The 19,575-nt window shown below is 36.7% G+C and overlaps 1 protein-coding gene across 2 annotated transcripts in view; it reads right to left on the bottom strand.

Annotated features, from left to right (window-relative positions):
• Positions 1–2,606: 2,606 nt before the first annotated feature.
• The window catches only part of LOC121431697 (CCR4-NOT transcription complex subunit 6-like-B), a 34,224-nt gene continuing 17,255 nt past the window's right edge, over positions 2,607–19,575 (bottom strand). For both annotated transcript variants that reach the window (XM_041629350.1, XM_041629352.1), the window contains 6 exons: positions 16,361–16,429; positions 13,458–13,615; positions 11,714–11,868; positions 9,906–10,060; positions 9,016–9,306; positions 2,607–7,934 (listed from right to left, as the gene is read on the bottom strand). In XM_041629350.1, the coding sequence (XP_041485284.1) occupies positions 7,504–7,934; positions 9,016–9,306; positions 9,906–10,060; positions 11,714–11,868; positions 13,458–13,615; positions 16,361–16,429 (1,259 nt within the window). In that variant the 3' untranslated portion in view covers positions 2,607–7,503. The remainder of the gene's footprint in view (positions 7,935–9,015; positions 9,307–9,905; positions 10,061–11,713; positions 11,869–13,457; positions 13,616–16,360; positions 16,430–19,575) is intronic.

Genomic DNA, 19,575 nt, shown 5'->3' on the forward strand with positions numbered 1-19,575 from the left:
TTGATAAAGTGATAAATATTAATAATTGCTTCACTACTCAGATTCACAATGGCCCGTATTCTGAAGTCGGGTTGAACTTAAACTCAGATTTAAAGTTGTGGGTTTAAGTATGGATAGCCAATTGTTACATAAAACACTAACAGTAGAGATATATTTCAGCTCATTTGGCTCTCGATTCATTCACAATTGTCTAGGAAGTATAAATAGATGATTGTCTTCACCATTGATGAATGAGGAAAGAGCACAGTATTACATAAGAAACATACAACTTGATAATAATTTTGAAACGTTTGGCTTCCCATAATTTTAGCACAGAGTTAGACCATGGTCTAAGTTACACCTGATTTCAGAATACGGGCCAATATGTTGCAAACTTCTTTGTCTTTCTATACAAATTAACAAATTTGTGATGTCATAAGATGCAAGCTAAAATCTTATCAAGTATCCATGCTCTCATCTCTCTTGTTTTGCATTCACTCAGTCCCCCTCGTCTGCGCACACACATATCTGCGCGATTCTAGTAAAAGATTCGCAACGAACACAAACTCTATACATGCAACACATAGACAGATATTCATTAAAAAATCTGACTCAAAATGGTGGAAACATAATGAATTTTGGGCATGTGACGGCCTCAAAATGCAGCCTTTCTCATCAAAATGCCTGAATCAGGTGCAAAGTGAATGGGTGCACAGACATGTGGTATCTTTTTTCAATCTGAAAATGACTGCCCAAAGTTTTTTCAAAGAAAATCCTATATTTCTTTCAAATTTGTATGAGATATGTCGTACACTTACACATGATAATATAAGGAACATTATGAACAGAAAGATTTTGTGAAATAAAAAAAGTTCATGTTAGATTTTAACTCAAATCGTTAGGTGCGCAGACTTGGGGACCACCATCATGCATAACAAATGACACAGGACGCCAGTGAGGTTTCATGTTTTTTTAGCATTTCTATTATCCACATTTTTAATAATAAATCCCAACAGAAAATGGGGAGAAATTTCAATTAAAACAGACGAGCATTATTATCCCCACTCAATAACAGACACGACGTAATCTCTCTGCACCACAAAAAAAAAATGTCGCAGAAAAATCATTGAATTGGGATGGAGAAAGAAGAAAAATATATTAGACAAATTCTGATCCTACATCTGGTTCTACATCCTCTCTATCATTAACATTCTATGACTATGCAGCCATTTTTTCCCCCAAGATAGAAAAATGATCCAGTGTGCCAAATATCTATCTGGTCATCTGGAAAAATTGCCACAATTTACATCTACAATGCAATTACGCAATAAATTATTAACATTAGTAAATATATACTGCCTGTAAGCATGACCACTTATTGACAGCTGTTATCATTTCCATCTAATTTTTTTTAAAGTGTTTTGTAGACTTTGAAGTTGGCTCACCAAGAAACTGCATGGAATGAGAGCTCTGGGCTAGAATAAGAGGTAGGGAAGATACGTATCTCCTGATAAGAAAATTTAAAGAACTATTACAAAAACAAAATATGGTTCAAATTAAATTTGAATGTTTCAAACAGACATATATCCACTTGGTGTCAACTAAATTCCAAAGACTGCAAACACAGATGTGCCGATAGTGGTATTCCTACCAAACCATACAGTACCTCAAATTCATACAAAATGCTTAAGGAGCATATTTCCAATTAAATTTTGTTGAATACAATCCATAATTCATAGCACATTCAATAATGCAACATTAAAATAAGTGAGAAATATTCAAATTATTATTCAGAATGTCCAGATTGATTTCCAAAGCCCTTGCTCCAACACATGGTCTTGGCTTGCCACTGAGCCAATCAACTGCAAATGCCGGATCTGCCATAAATGCAGACGGTATTGAATTGGGATGAGTGGATGCTATCAGCCACCTAACATTGTTAAGAAAAAAAAACGATTGGAACTTGTACGAGAGACAAAAGCCTGTCTCGATTGTCCCACATCCAACTGTACTCCAAGAGATTAAATTGTACAAGAAAAAAGTGGAATGCTTACTATTCATCATCACACAAATCTGCCAAATACTGGTTAATATTACTGAATCAAGGCTGTGTTTACACCACAAGTATTTTCACCACCGAGCCTGTTAACGCCAGGTGTAAAATACGTTTCCGTGGGCATGTGGTTGCCTGTTGTATAAATAGGGGCACACCATAGATTTCATCACTAAAACGTGCATGTAATAATAAGTTAATGCATTTATAAAATACACAGATGTTTGTAGTGTGAATGGGAACTATCTTATTCTCCACTTCGCTTATAGAAATATGTATGGAGAGCGGAAATGGAAACACAGCCGTCAACTGTACATTGATTTCTGTATTGTGGATGGGACAAATCAATAAGCACGCATGCATGTTGTAATATAATTATTATGTATCCCACCAATTGTCTACAAACTAAGTTATGGCTTTGCATCAGTATATATTGCCGATTTCCATCTACATCCATTTCTCATAAAAAAATACATATCAGACATGTCTCAATGAAACTTAATTCAAGAGACCTCTGCATGCAGTAGCGGACCGTGACCCGAAGGAGACAAATGATTAGTGGGGTACTGTATTCTTTGTGAACAATGCTGTGCCCCTCCAATGCTTTGTCTCCTCCGGATCACGGTCCGCCACTGTCTGCATGCAAACTTGGACAGCTTTAAATATTAATACTTTTCATGATCAAATTCACCAAATATTTCTGACATACTTCCCTGCCAAGCGGGTAAAATCATCACCATTTTTAATCATGGAAGGATCATTTTTAATCATGGAGGGATCATTCTCCCATTATGGCATGTTGTTGAAGATGATAAAATATTAGATCATCCATGGCAGGGCTGACAATTGTCATGTTCAGGGAATTCAGAGAAGAAACTTATTCCTGTCCAAGCCATTCAATTATAAGTGGAAAATTACAAATGTGGTTTCATGTCTGACAAAATATTACCTGCTTTTATAATAAATAAAAGTTTATGATGCTCTATAGTGACGTAACATAAAGACTTCTACAAAGTGTTCCCATTCTACTCACAATTGGCATACGATATTGGTCTTACACCAGGGACAAATTGCATCTCGGCGACGTACAATGCAGTGTAAACACAGCCAGTCTACGGGTACACTACCAAAATAACACCGAGTGGGAAATCAAATAAATGTGCATGGTAGTATAAAAAACAACATCAAAGAGGGGAGGGTGGGGTGAGAAAGAAGGGATGGGGGTAGGGGGCACATACACAACACCATCTCTTCGTTTCCTAACACAGAAAATACCTCTCCCTCCAGATCGAAAGCTCTCTCTTCATTTAAAGCTAATAATATTAATAATGAACAACAATCATCTACAATAAAAAAAAAACAAAGATTAATTTCTACATTGTAAGTGAAACCCTCATCATTGAGCCCATGTTTGCTGATATCCACGAGCCATCTTTCAAAAATATCTTTATTTCAGTATTTTTTCTTAAATAATTTTCAAAGTCACACGGTGAACCATTAAACGTGGCAATTTTTTTTCATTCATTCGATAGATCCCGCCAATTAATCACAATTTGGGAGATCTAGACCTAAAAGTGACCAGTAAATGCCTCTTAGATAATATAAACAAAATATACGCATCAGCATTAATTTCCTATCGAAATTAGATACACCCTCAATTTTTTTGGTAAAAGCAAGACAAAATTTGAATTAAAAACCTTCTCGGACTGGCAAAAAAGGTGCATAGTGTATAAAGTTAAAAGAAGTTATTACACATTCCATTATCGAACCTGGAGTGGGTGAATAGTTTTCCAGAAATTGCACTTAATTAATAAAAGCTGTTCCCACTCACACAAACTCTCTGATATATTATGAAATAAATTGCCAACCTGATGCACTATAGTTTGGCTCAATATTATAGTCATCTAACAGGCATTTAAAAGCAAACTTTAAAAATCTTCTTGCAAAATTACTGCCGAAAGTGCAGTTTGTCCTTGATTTTATTTGATTATTTGAAATCTATGACTGAACAATAAATGTACCTGAATTCAGCGCTCATTTAAAAAAGGCTTGACTTGATGGACTTTAATTACCCCGGTTCTTAGCGAGGCGAAAAAGAGAAAGCAGGCACAGCCTCGGCCAACTCCATTTCGCCTCGGGTGAGAACCCAAGGCATGACTTCCAGAGGGACGAATAGGCGTATAAAAATATTCAACACACAAACAATATAACATACTATACACAGATTATGACACTAAATTCAACAGACACACAATGATAGCTCTGAATAGATTCAAGGCAACAAGGCGCTGGGGTAACCCCAGTTCCCTATGACCTCTGTTCATACTTATTCTTTCTTTTAAATTCTATGTACAATTTGACAATAGTTTGGCTAAAAAGTCTTGTACTGAATGAGCACACTGGGTCCCTCTGGAATGGCATTTGAAAGTCCCCCTATAAGAAAAGTTGACAGCACCATCGCTTTAAATTAGTGCATATTTACAATCAAGCTCTGGTCCTCTTTTCTCATTGGTCCAAATCAAATCACATGCATATTCATTAAATTAACATATTCATGAAAGATTGGAGAATGGCCAGCAAAAGTGGGATGGTTGATTTGGACTTCACTTACAAAACACACAAAAATAAATAGAAAAAAAAAGACTGATTCAAGTCATAATATCCTTCCACCCCTAAAGCATCAAACTGGATCAAGCTTTTTTCATAACTTCAAGTCTTTTCCCCATAAAAAAATCTGTGCCTTAGCACAAGAGCCTACTACAGTGCAAAAACAAAGAGATCTTTAAAATAAAAAGAAATAATGAAACTGTACACTACACATTACAGTAACAAACAGCGTACAAAATGAAAAGGAAAAAAAATAAAGGTGGTCGACATGTCAACGAGTGAAACACGCACCAGAAAGAGTATAAACCGATTTTTCTTGAGAATTTCTTGCCAGAATAATTTCATCTCCAAATGTACAATTTATTCTCAAAAAGACCTAGGATTGCATGAATTCCTAGTTTATGATACAGATTTACAATAGAAATCATCTGATATTTTCAAAACATATACTCATCCCCACCATCCTCGTTAAAAAACTGCAATATAAGATATGATGCCTGGGCCCCGTCTTACAAAGAGTTACGATTGATCCAATCCATCTTAACTCTATGGAAATCCATCAGTGTCATAATTTTTCAACAGGAAATTTGCACAATGTGTCCTTTGTAAACAAAGAGAAACACAGTGATTTTTTTCAAGAAAAAGTTTAATGCATGAATATTCATCATAGTAGAAAATATTTGGACCAAACATGCATAACAGATGTTGACGTTGCTGGCCGTCCATAGTTGTGATTGATCAAATCAATCGCAACTCTTTGTAAGACTGGGCCAAGATTGTACACATGCCTCGTATGATGCCAGCACAGCTTTTTTAAAAGGTATTAATGAACTTTTCTAAACCTATTTCTTTGAGATGTTTTGAGAAAGTTGCAATAAACCAAAGATATTTGTTTTAGGAGGTGCTTTAAAGGGAAGAAGATTTGCCATCCCATGAACTTTGTTAAGATTTCATTCATGACCCTTCTGAGTTTATACCCGCAGTGAAATCTGCTTGCTATGCAAATACTAATTATCTATCACACAAATTTGATTTACGATTTGATGGCTAGGATAAATACTACAAGCAGGATTGACCCAAAAAGCTTGATATGAGCCATAATTTGGGTAAACTTTCCCAAGTTTCATGGAGTTCACATAGGGGGAGGGGATCATTGAGATCATGTGTGGCCCTCCACCTCAAAACCAACAATAGGTAGCTAATGGTAAATTGGTCTCTAAAACTGAAAATCTAGAAAATTGGGTTATCTCAAGGAGTTTAAAGGTACACTCTTCTTTTTCTTTCTGTCAAATTTGAAGATGTTAAGTTAAACCAAAAATGTGAAACATAGGTTTGTTTCACACCATTTTACTAGGCTGCTGGAAGATTAATTCAGCTTACACAGTAATCACGTGGCATGCTTGAGTGAACCACAAACTTAAAACTTATTTTTCTCTATAAATCTCTCACTGAAATTAAATTAAATCAAATCAAGTAACTGTATAGGTTATTGTGAATCAATTATGTCAAGCTATTTATCTTTCCAAAGCTTAGGATCTGCTTTTGAATTAAGCAAAAATCTCAAAATTCAATTTGGCCAACTGGATTTTGAGGTAGAGGGTTGCAAATGATTGGGGCTGGTACAAAACATGGTCTCCAGTTTGTTTTGTAATATTGAAAATATTCTAATTTCTGGTAGTCTTTCTGATTGTTACAAGATATAGGGAGAGAAGGCGGGACATAGATCGCCTGACGTTAAAGTCCCATATTAAAGGTCAAAATGTCATGTAGTTCAAGGGGAAATGCACTTTATCACAACCGAAGTTTGCTTTATTATCTTTACATTCATTTTTTTAACAAGAAATTTGTGTCAAATTATGCATAGCACAAAATATTCTTATATAAAAATCAATAAATTAATGTGGTATGAATAAACTGCATGTTAAGTGACGGATTGCATAATTGATTACACTCCCAAGCAAGGGAAGAGAAATTTAGTTCATTATTTTGAATTTCTACTATTTATTTATTGCCAATGTTACTTGTATCTTTTAAAAATTTGAAAATTTGTGGGAGAATACCCCTACACCTGGCATATAGCATATTTTGAACCGCACTACTAGACAGAGGTAATAAAGATTTCTACAGCAATGGAATAAAATGTGATCCAAGAAATGGTATTTCTCTCTGGCAAAATAGCATCAATTATACACACTGTACAAAGTACGAATTACATAAAAATTCAAATTACCACAAAAACATTGCCAAGTGAGAATTAAACCTACACGCTCCCTCTCGACCAAACGGGTCCGGGATACCTGTAGCTTCAAGCCTCGGTCTGATTAACACAGGTTGTGTGTATTTGCATACTTCAAAAACATGAAGATAAAGTGCTGTCGAACTTAACCCTATTTCGTTTGTCGGAACGGCACAAAAGGACACTACTTCAAGATGAACAGCAACTCTAACATATCACTGGAAAATAAACTCCTTCGACTGAACCGACTATAATAACCTCTACTCACAAGAGACTGCAACACATGGACCGCTTTATGTACAAAAAAAAAGAAAGTGATCTGTTAACAACACATCAAACAATTTCACCAGAAAAACGAGGCATGAGGTATGTCGTGAATTGAACAAGATTATATCCACACAAAAAACAAGAGCCAACACTATACTACAGGACAATCTACAGAGTGTTGGCTCCCTCCTTTTCCAAAGTTCAAAGCACTTTAACTTCATAAGATGTTTTTAATACTCTTCTATAATTTACAAATTAGATACAAAAACACACAGAACCTGCTTTATTAGTTTCAATAGTTTTCTTAAAAATTCTCGAGTTCCAAGAACGAACACCACCCTGAGACCCCAAGCTCCGCTCGCTACCGCCTCGCGAGGGGGTAGTTCGGCGTTGGATGGTAGAGCGTCGACGATGGGGGCGACGACGGCGCTGAGGGGAGTGGCATCTCGAATTCGGTGAGGAGCGAGAAGTGGTCTGAGGGTATGCTGGCGTTGGGGCAGCCGTGGACCTTGCTCGTGTCGATCCATTCAAAGTCCATTGGACCCAGGAGGCCCAGGACAGACATGGCCTGCCTCGAGAAGAAGATATAATCAATGATGCCCTTGAAATCAAAGGTGTAATTGGTGAAGCGCATGGGGTTGTTCTGGTAGACCCGCTTCAGCTGGAACGAATGCGAAATGTGCCCGTTGGTCTCCGAGTTGGAGGAGAAGTTGCGGAGGACCTTGTAGTTGAGGTCTTTGAAGTCAGGATGGCGGACGGAGATTTTTCCCATCTCAAGGTACTCAACAACACCTAAAAGACAAAAAACAAAGCACATGAAATTAATAATAATCCACTTTTTATAATCGGGGGGGGGGGGGAGATTCACAAAGATTTAGGTGTGACAAGTCGCCCTTAAATTCCAAGCTGTATGCAGTATAACAGGCATCCTCGCAATGGTCATATCATGCCAAGATGATTTGCCCTACTGCATAATAATCAACAAGATTGTGTGTTACATACATATCATGTGCATGTCAGCATTGAAATATAACTCTAAGTCACACTTAACTTTTTGTGAAACACACCCCTGTTACACCCACAAATGTAATAAAATTATTACATTTGAGGGTGTTATTACATTTGTGGGTAAAGTGTTGTTACATATGTGGGTGTTATTACATTTGTGGGAATTATTGTATTTGTGGGTGAAACACACCCCCTTCCTTCAAATTATTCTTTCTTAGATGTGCACAAATAAATCTCTCTCTTGTATCATAATCATAGTAAGTTACATTAAGGAAAATCTAACATATTCAATGAAAAGCCAAATCCTAGTTTATATTCTTGGAGCAGAAAATGAAATATTTGTCATTTTTAATAATTCAAAATAGGAACCATGAATATCATTGTTTCAGGAACAAGTAATCATGTATCCTCCTGAAAGACAAGGAGACAAAAATACATTTATGTTTTTATCTTAACAAGCTATCCCTCTTCTACACGAAGATCTGCATCTTCAGGTTTGCAGATAACTATGGATAAGACATGTATAGAACTGCGTACAGAACTTCTAAAAAAAAATTCTTATGCCACTACTTTAGTTCCTGAATCTTAATCAGAAACTCTGTATAGACATAATGATATAAAAAATATGAGATGAAAAAACAAATGCATGCCTGCCAACCCTGACAAAGGAACAAATAACTAGGAAATTTCAAGAAATATGCATATCCTTAAATTTCCTATTCAATAACTACAGACAACTGTTCACAGAAATAGGAACACATGGAATGAAATAGCAAAAATCTCTCCCCACCCCTAAATAAGAATATTCCTATTTGATACAGCACTTGGCAGCTATCCAAATGCCAGGGAGACGTTTCATACTAACCAGAGTCGGGCAAGGAGTTGAGATCCCCGCACATCACTAATGGAATGGTCCCTGAAGTACTCTGGCTGCTACCACCGCCGCCGCCTCCTCCGCTTCCCCCTCCGCTCCCACCGGCTCCGCCCCCTCCTCCCGGTCTGAAGCTAACCGACTCCTCCTCGATGATCTTCTTGAGCTCGTTCATGAGCATCATGGTCTGGATCAGTTTGACGTCGCTGAACTCGGGGTCCCAGTGGATGTGGACATTTGCTACCAGGAGCTGCTGCCTGGCATTGGAGACTTCCTGTTGGAACGCTGTTAAGGGATTATAATAATAAGAATACTTTCTTATATAGCACTTATTACTTTACTTTACTCTGAAGTCTTTAAGCACGCTACTATAATGCAGCATAATTACCCTAGGTGATTTAGCATAAAAGCTGATAGGTACTTCTGCATTTCAATGAATAAAATCACGCTACCTCCACCTGGGTTGAGCACAGGGAAATGTCAATAATTTCTTGCTGAAGGGGATAATGCCTAACGAACTATGAAATATGCATACATTATGAAGCAGCAAGAAAGATTACAATTAGGTACATGTATTCATAAAAGGCCACTGATGTTTCTACATTATGTACAGAAGCGAAAAAATATGCATGGGCAAATGGCCAAAAAGAAATCCAAAGAAATGTCAAGTAGCACCCAAAAAAAAGATTACAATCAGTTCAATATAAAAGTTGTACAGAAACAGGAGAAATATCCCTAATATATTTTTTTCCTGATGCAAAGAAATGATTAAGTAGAAAGAACATTTTCCCCTTTTAACAATCTTCTCACAATCATTTTTGGTTTTAGATTCCGCATTAAATAATCTGTCTTATCTCTTTCATTATCAATCTTATAAAACTTACCTGAACCTTCATAGCATCCCTCTCTCGTTTCTAGAAGCGCTGCCAACCCAATATTGTCTTTCGTCATCACCCTGTTAAGCATGTCCTCTGACCCTTCAGCGTTTGCCATCGCTAGCTGGTTGAATTCAACAAGGTGTTCTTTGACTAACGCAAATCTGTGGGAATTATGATGTATATTAGAAGAAAAATATATCTTTAGTTATAGCACTTATCTTTGTGCTTTGCAGACTCACTCGAGTCATCTTTATACACAGGCTTTACTAGGTTTCCAAGACTTGGGCCCTATTATATTGAAAATACTATTATGGTATTAAACTTTGCCATCTTTTATTCTCAATGGCTATTCAGCACTGTTAACATTATAGTTGCTAGTGGATGGGAAAGTTGAAATAACAGTAAATTCAACGCATTGGTGCCCAGGGTAACAGGTGTTTCAATGAAGTGTAAATAAGTTGTGTATGAAATGTATTAAAAGGTCAAAAATAAGTTTTCAATCCAAAAGAAATATCCAGATGTACAATGCAGACTAACATGATTTAGTGACATAAACTAATTTATAATGAATATATACGTTTGCCATGCGATTATAGACAGGATAGTTTCTTGAACATGAAAGAATGGGGAGATCCCATCTACACTTAGGTATTACATCTATCATTCATCCAGTAGGTATTACATCTATCATTCATACAGTTATGCCCAATTTTATGCTTGGTTTTGTGAAACGGTCCCCAGACCATACAGGTGTTATTTTATTATTCATCTGAACCATGACTAACACAATAGATACACAAGCTAAGTTTGTACAAATAGGATTTTCCAGGTAACTTCCTCCTGTTACAAAAGCATGACTCATTCTTTCAATGCCAGCCTGAAATAGCAACTCAAGCACAAAATTGAAATTTTGCAAGAGTTTAGAAGTCAACAGAAGCCATGTCTTTCTTTCTTGTGTTGCAGTGCACCATCAATAGACCCCCTAAGCGTTACCACTAACAACTGAGATACTACAATCGCATGCCTTAAGCACCTGGACAAAGAATAACTTGATACATGAAAAGCCTGTTGGGATTCCAAATAACCTTGGTGGATTTTTTCTTATTATTACAATGAAGTAGGCAAGGGAATAACTTCAAATGAAAATGAAAGTTGCTTGAAAACATTTTCTAAATGAAGGTGACTGTTAAACACCAAGAACCCAAACAACGAGTTTAATTTGATGGAAATGCCTTTGCCTGGTATATTCATATTTCAAATCATTCACAAAGTTGTTAATTTTGAGAGTGTTCTTATCAAGGACCCATTGCTCTTAAGACAAACTGCAAAAATGTACAATTTGGTAATTCTACCATTAATGGCATTTCCGACAGTTCCTTGATATTGCGGACTGCTACCATGGTATTTATCTTTGAATGATGTTACCATAATCATACACACAAAGAGGCCAAGATTCACTGTCATCCTTGTCGTTCATGTTAAAGGGATTGTTTAATGTTATTCAGCAATGAAAAATATTTGCTTTTCTCTTGCAGCTATAGCTATAATCATAATTGTAGACGTTCAAGTCAGACAGGAATAACCAGAGTTTTTACAGCTAATCTGTCGCTTAATTGCTTCAATAATGACAAATTCAGTCATAAGCAACCACATGGACGCTTACTAGTCTAATTTCGCTCATGAATTGAGATTTTTTTTAGGTTTCTTCTTGAAACACTTTAGCCTGCACTGACAACATGTAGGGCCCTACAGCTCAGACTTTTGCAAAACTCTATACATTACTCAATTCCTTGAAACTTATCCTGTAAACTTACTTGCTGGTCCTAAAGAATATGGCACAGCCATCAACGTATTTTCTGTCCTCCTCTGACATGGTCTTAGCCCTGGACTTCGGGCTGAAGACACTGTCGTAGCCGTGCTGCTTGAGGGTTGGGCTGAAGAAATTGTAATACTGTTCCGTTTCGACTTCCTGGAGAGGAGATCAATCATTGGAAAACATGAAACAAGGTGAACACATGTTAGCCGTCACTCGATGAGGATTATTGTAATCAAAAGTATGGACTGAAATGGGGTAGAAGAAAGTGTGAGTTACATTTACATTAAACTGCTGGGGGCTGTTCTACAAAGATGAGGATTATTGTTATCTTAAATCAAAAGTATGGACTAAAATAGGGTAGACGTAAGTATGGGTTACATTTACATTGAAATGCTGGAGGCTGTTTTACAAAGAGTTAAGTTTGACTTGAGACTCGTGCTTAAATGCTGACTTGCACATGTATGAAAATTTAACATGCAATCTTATTGACCTATTGAATACTGAATTCTGTCATTCCCATAGACTTCGTACAGTATAACCCCATTCCAGTTGGTAACAGGTTAATAAGCAGTAGTGCGTGTCCTCTTAGTATGAGTTGACCAATGCGGTGATACCTTTTATATTAATGCGACTCTTAAGTCAAACTTAACTCTTTGTGAAAAACAGCCCCCTGGTATCATAGCAGCTAAGTATAATGAGCAATAAGTGCTTTACTATGGAAGGTCTGAGACCTATCATGCACTCTCCTATTCCATTTTCATGAAACATACCGAGAAGTGCCATTTTTCTATCAAGACATTTCTAATAATGTATTTACCAAACCTATCATTTATTTTTAAATGAAGAAAGAGAACAGGTTTTAACTTTCGTATGCAAAAAGCAACTGAAAAATACATCTAAGTGTAAATGATAGGTCAAAGAATTGCCAAACTTCAAATCACAGGAGAAAATTAATTTGTCTGAACCAATAAGATTACTATTCTCTGCCTCTTAAAATTAAAAATAGAATATCTCATATCAGCATGAAATTCCTTAAAAGATCAGAGAAAAAAATAAGATAGTTCTCTTTCTGGTTTTCACTTGGCAATATGGCGACCTGGAATCAAGCTCAGGAGGAAATGGACAACAAAAATGGAAATGGAGATTATAAACAAAGTGTCACGTTTCTGTAAACATAACTAAAAATAAAATACATGTGATTTCCTGAATTTTAGCATTGTTTCAATTGTGGTTTATTACTAGTAATAAGTAAGTACTAGTAAGATTGATTTATGAAGTACCTTACACGTTGGAAAGCCTCTTTAGCCCCATGCTGTCTGAAGATTCAGTTTAATGAACTTGAAGGAAAGCACTAACACTATAATAGAGACGTAACACAAAATTGATTTCAGAGGATGTTTAAACTTACAAACTTCAAATAATAGTCTGTGCTTTTAGCAAAGGACTCGATGTTTGTTGCGATGTTAGACCATGGTTTATTTATAGCCCTCAAGGTATTCAGATGAAATAAACCATGCTCAGGATTAGCCCTTGGCCATAAGCACATTCATCAGTGGACATTTTGCATAATCATACACAAAATCTGTAGAGTACTTGTTTCGAACCCCCTTCCGTTTTAAAGCTCTTTGTGAATTCAGAATGGCCTTTTAAGAGTTGAATTTTATCAAGTCTCGTAAAATAAGCCTCTGAAACCTTGGATGAGTTCAGCTGGAAATGAAGAATTGATTCTAAATCCGACATACCTGGAGGCATATGATGTCTGAACTTGCACCAAGGATCTCGTCCATGATCCCTTTTCTTCTATACTCCCACTCCAGCGCCCACGTAGGGCAGTAGGCATAGATCTGCTTGGTTGCGTACTTGTCACATAGAACGTTGTAGCTCATCACAGAGAATATGGCTGCAGGAACAATAAGGGAGAAATTTGGTTATTTGTAATGTGCCTATGTAGGTTAGGATCTATTTAGAAGTATACTTTGAAATTATATTGTGTAGGGTATGCTTTGATAGTATTTCCAGCCTTTGGCAACATACTGTATAAGAAGGGCCTATTCCATGAAATAATTTGTCCGTCCAACACCCTCCCCCCCCCCCCACAAAAAAAATAATGAATAAAAATATCCATTTTACCTCACTTCAAGAATTGTTCAAGCCATGATAATTGGAAAGCATTATAACTTTTCATTAGAACTACATATCAGAGACGAAACATTTCAGGAAGGTCCAACGTGTAGGGGGCTGGACATACTGCTTTGTGGAATTGCCAGAAGGGAACCAGGGAGCGCCGTTTTCTATGGCTAAATACTACAGTGAGTTGCTGTAGCAAGGATTATGAAAAAAGGCAAGAGGACCGATAATTCAAGGACTGGAGGAAATGCAAGCAAAGGCAGATGAAGGGATCAAAAAGCCTTTATCTCCAAACATATCTTCTTCTAATCCCTTCTTGTGTTTAATCACTGTGGCTATTCCTTATATCTACCAACATAATCTCAGTTTTCCTCTATTAACACATCTGTCTGTGTGTTATTCCCTTGAGCACTTCTCAATGCAGACCAAAAACAATAGATATTCAACAAGATACACCTACACAAAGCCGTTAAAGTGAATATATACAATATTGATGCGATACCTGCAATGATATAACTTATTCATGTCATTAGAGCTTTTATCTCTTGCTAATTGCATTTGTGTTGGTGCCAAACACCTCATTACCTGAAAGCAAGGTCATGCTATGAAAGGCAAACTCGGCCAAAAGTGTGACTTGCGGGTTGTGATTTCACATTAGCCATGTCTGATTCAATGTACAATACTGTCATTAAATATGCAGGATGAAAGCAGGATATCTTAGAATTCCTGTTATTTTTCTCACAGAGGTTACTTAAGTCTTATCAGTTCAATTCATAATTTTATCGGAATTATTCATGGCTGCTGGGAGCTTAATTGCTTACAAATAATCTATGCTCAGAGCAAATTGAGGCATGCTACAATATCAGCTCGACACAGAAATCTCAAGGTTCAACCAATATGATGTGCTGTAAAAACTGCCTTTACCCTGTTATCTCCACCAAGGGTTGCGCCATCACAGCTAAACTTCCCCCTGGTAACTAGGAGAGCTACTGGCATCCAACCAGACGCAAGCATTATCTACATGTATCTTAACACTCCTTTTTGGGCAAAAACCTCAATGTCATCAACTCCAGAGCTCCACAAAATCAATCTAAAGAATTTCTTTATACAGAATGAGCATTAGTTAATACATGTAGAACACGTACAATGTAAATCATAATTCTTGCATGGCTGCTTTCATCAGATTCAATAGGGCCGTCTGCACCATCCTGAGTTTTCAAATTAGCGTGCTATTTCTGATCCGACAAATTATCCCGATCTGAACAATCTCGAGATTATTTGCAATGGAGACGCAATTATCGTGCTAGTTCATAGGATTAATCTCAAGATTGCAATCCCAAGTCAACATGGGGGATTATTGGCAAAATAGCGCGCTATTTTACGAATTATCGCACTAATTCGTTGGTGCAGACGCACTCGGAATTATTTATTCTCGGCGATATACCATAATGCCTCGCTCATAAAAGCTCAAGCAGGAATCGCTCTTCTTGCGATGGTGGAGACGGGGTTTCTTGAATCTCGAGATTAATCGCGAGAGGGCCGATCGGGCTAAAATCTAGAGATTGGCAAACTCGGGATGGTGCAGCACCGCCTAATGAGGGGGAAATGCCATATCTGGCTGACACTTGCAGCATATCTTAATAAGGATGCTGCTAGGGACCACTGAGGTACGCTTTAATGATGGAACCAAAAATAGGGATGATATTTCACAAAGATATACGTCTCATTGAAAATCACGCTTTAAATTCCAGTGTGTAGCATGCTCATGGGACGCCCTCAACTGCATATGGATCAATGAACTTGTGCGTTAATGAACTTGTGCACATTGGTGCTTAAGCATGACTTTTAAGAGGATTTATCACAGATCACAAAGTCTTAAATGATCCACAATGTAAAGGGGAATGAAACCTTTGGAACAAGTAGGCTTGTGTCGAAACAGAAAAATCAAAGAATAAGAACAAAGAAAGTTTGAGAAAAATCAGACAAATAATGAGGAAGTTATGAGCATTTGAATATTGCAATCACTAATGCTATGGAGATCCTCCCATTGGCAATGTGACAAGGATGTGCGATGTCACATGTGAACAACTTTCCCCTTTGATGGACTATAAAATACCCTCAAAATGTCTCTTTTTGCTTTTTCTTATGGTTATACAGACTCCTTATCCGTGATGTATTCTTAAAAAATCTGTATCACATACCCTCCTATAGAAAGAACACATTATCTACTGATAGATGTGATAAACGATGCAATTTAAGTGAAATATACACTAAAGTAATGGCCCGGAGAGTTGTTCACAAGTGACATCACATATCTTTGTCGCATTGCCATTTTGAGGATCTCCATAGAATTAGTGATTGCAATATTTAAATGCTCATAACTTTCTCATTATTTGTCCGATTTTTCTCAAACTTTCGTTGATCTGTTTCTTTGTTTTTTCTATTTTCACACAAGCTTTCATACAATCTTGTTCCAAAGGTTTCATTCTCCTTTTAAATGTGCAGTATGGTATCTTACCTGAAGGTTTATTTCTGTTTGGATGTGCTACATGTATCCAAGGCCTTGCTGGGGGCAATGTGCCTGGGGCTAAAAGAACAAAAAAAAGGTGTTACGATTATGAAAAGATAGAATGAACACACATTGCAAAAGTCAAAATTAACAAAATATGACACAATCACTAATTAACATACAAACAATTATGTAGTGGGTAATATTCAAAGAACATAGTATTTAGTTTCAACTTTCCGATCTCCATTTAAGGGCACAAATCGCTCGGACCCCTTTACTAAACAAGGCAAAAGCATTTTGTATCTCACCGACTTACGAAAACAACTAGAAATATCGTGATTTGTGAGGGCACGCAAAAGAATTGTATCAAAACTTCATTCATTGTGAAATGACTGGGATGGAATAACACTTGTCATAAGAGTATTGCACGTAAACTTTAATGTTGACCTGAAAATGAATTTTGTCCATACCATGTGACCACCCAAAGCAATAGCATGCAGGTCCCCTATTACAGTACATCTACCATCCAAGTTTGGTTGAAAAGTGATTTACGGTTGCAGAGTTAGGGTCTTTTGAATTCATTAATTTAAATAAAATGACTTATATATCATGAACAATACTGGCATGAAATTGTAAAAATTTCTATCAGAATTGCAAAAAATATTCTATCAGGATTTCACAAAGTGGTGAATCCCTTTAATAAGAGATAAATGACACATGACATATGAGTTGTGATTATCTCTTAAAGCCTTGGTAATTATCAAGACTTAAAAACAACTGCTATTGCATTTAAAAAGTGTTCAACCTCAATAGTGAAAACCTACATGTATACACCAACAGAGACTATTGAACTTCAAGCAATTATAACTATAGGGGAAGGCGGGGTAAGTTGTGACAGTTTTTGCTTTTTGCATGTTAGAATTGATATGATTAATAATCTTGTCGAAATAAGTACCTTACCTTGAAATTTAATTCTTCTGAAATATTTTCCACCTATATATAACTTTCTATCCCCACACTGAAAGTCATCGTGACCTTTGAAAAATACGATGTCAAATGGCTCAACTTGCCCCATATATGGGGTAAGTTTGAGCCACCTTCTGGGGTAAGTTGAGCCACAAAAACTATGTAAAAAATGTATGAGGGGAGAACCAGCATGTCAATTTTTTGTTTAAAGTCTTTTCACTTGCTAATTCTCTATAAATACTAACATCCTTTAAAAGGAAAAGAGCAGTCATGTAAATTTGCTCCTTTCAGCCAGCATTTCAATCGATTTTTATGGTTTGTTTGTTTTTTAAGATACATTACCATAGGAATTACCATGGCTCAACTTGCCCAATGCTGTTTGGCTCAACTTACCCCAGTCCGAACTTAGTGCGATAATTTTGTATCCACACATTTATTATGCATCCATCATATAAAAGACTATGACAAGAATGAAGATCCATACCTGGACTAATAATGTTGTTATCATGTCTTTATTATATTTAAAGACATGTGTGTTTATAAAGCACTTATCTATTTCACACTCCTTTTTACTTTTTTGGCTGAAATTCATATTTTTCCCTCTAAAAAACTACTTTTTGTTTCAAAGTTGAAAACAATGTGGTGGGGTTAGGGGTTATGCTATGGGTCATCAATACATGACACCACCACAATGTCGGACTCATTCATTATTGGCCTGGGGCTGGTGGCTCAACTTGCCCCTATGCTCAACTTACCCCGCCTTCCCCTAACTATGAAAGGATTTGTCTTTAAATGCTGAATAAATTCTGAAAGGATAATAATGACAATTGCTCTTTTTTACATTTTCTTATATTTTGTTCCTTTCCTACTGCACCAATGATACTGATATTTATTTTGTACATGTAGATGTTACTTTAAAATTATAGCTTTACCATTCAGCTTTGCTGGTACACAGATAAAGGAGAACAAGTGGAATGCCTCTGGCCGTCTCACCTGCATCACGCGATTCAACATAGCAGCAGTGCTGACTTTGAAAACTATTATAACTCACACAAGATGTTCAGTGATACTTGGTTACTCTTATTTCCACGTTTTATGAATTAGACCAATACACTTACAGAGATAGGATGGTAATTCAACAAATACCCCCAATGCGGCCAAAGTTCATTGATCTCACATGACCTTTGACCTTGATCATGTGACCTGAAACTTACACAGGATATTCAGTGATACTTGATTACTCTTATGTCCAAGTGTCAAAAGTCAGATCAATAAACTTGCAAAGTTATGATGGTAATTCAACAGATACCCCCATTATAGCCAAAGTTCATTGACCTTTGACCCTGGTCATGTGACCTAAAATGTGCACAGGATGTTCAGTGATACTTGATTACTCTTATGTCCAAGTTTTATGAACTAGACCAACATACTTTCAAAGTTATGATGGTAATTCAACAAATACCCCCAATTCGGCCAAAGTTCATTGACCTTTGACCCTGGTCATGTGACCTGAAACTTGCACAGGATGTTCAGTGATACTTGATTACTATTATGTCCAAGTTTTATGAACTAGACCAACATACTTTCAAAGTTATGATGGTAATTTAACAAATACCCCCAATTCGGCCAAAGTTCATTGACCCTAAATGACCTTTGACCTTGATCATGTGACCTGAAACATGCACAGGATGTTCAGTGATACTTGATTACTATTATGTTTAAGTTTCATGAATGAGATCCAAAAACTTTTGAAGTTTTTATTGAAATTCAACAGATACCCCCAATCGGCCAAATTTCATTGACCCTAAATGACCTTTGACCTTGGTCATGTGACGTGAAACTCATGCAAGATGTTTGGTGATACTTGATTAACCTTATGTCCAAGTTTCATGAACTAGGTCCATATATTTTCTAAGTTATGATGACATTTCAAAAACTTAAACTCAGGTTAAGATTTTGATGTTGATTCCCCCAACATGGTATAAGTTCATTGACTCTAAATGACCTTTATGAAACTCTACTAGGATCTTCAGTATACAAATGATGCATGGGTTAGAGTGGGTCAGTAGGAACTGTGTGCACAAGGTAACTTTGGCATGGTTTAACCCACGAGGCGCAGCCGAGTGGGTTTAGACCATAATGCCAAAGTTACCGCGTGCACACAGTTCCACTGACCCACGAAAGAAACCCATGCATCATCTGTTTTATAGAATGGAAAAAATTTATTGAATAAAATACAAAAATTAATGATTTACCGG

This window comes from Lytechinus variegatus, chromosome 18, assembly GCF_018143015.1.
Source record: "Lytechinus variegatus isolate NC3 chromosome 18, Lvar_3.0, whole genome shotgun sequence".
NCBI classification, from domain to species: domain Eukaryota; kingdom Metazoa; phylum Echinodermata; class Echinoidea; order Temnopleuroida; family Toxopneustidae; genus Lytechinus; species Lytechinus variegatus.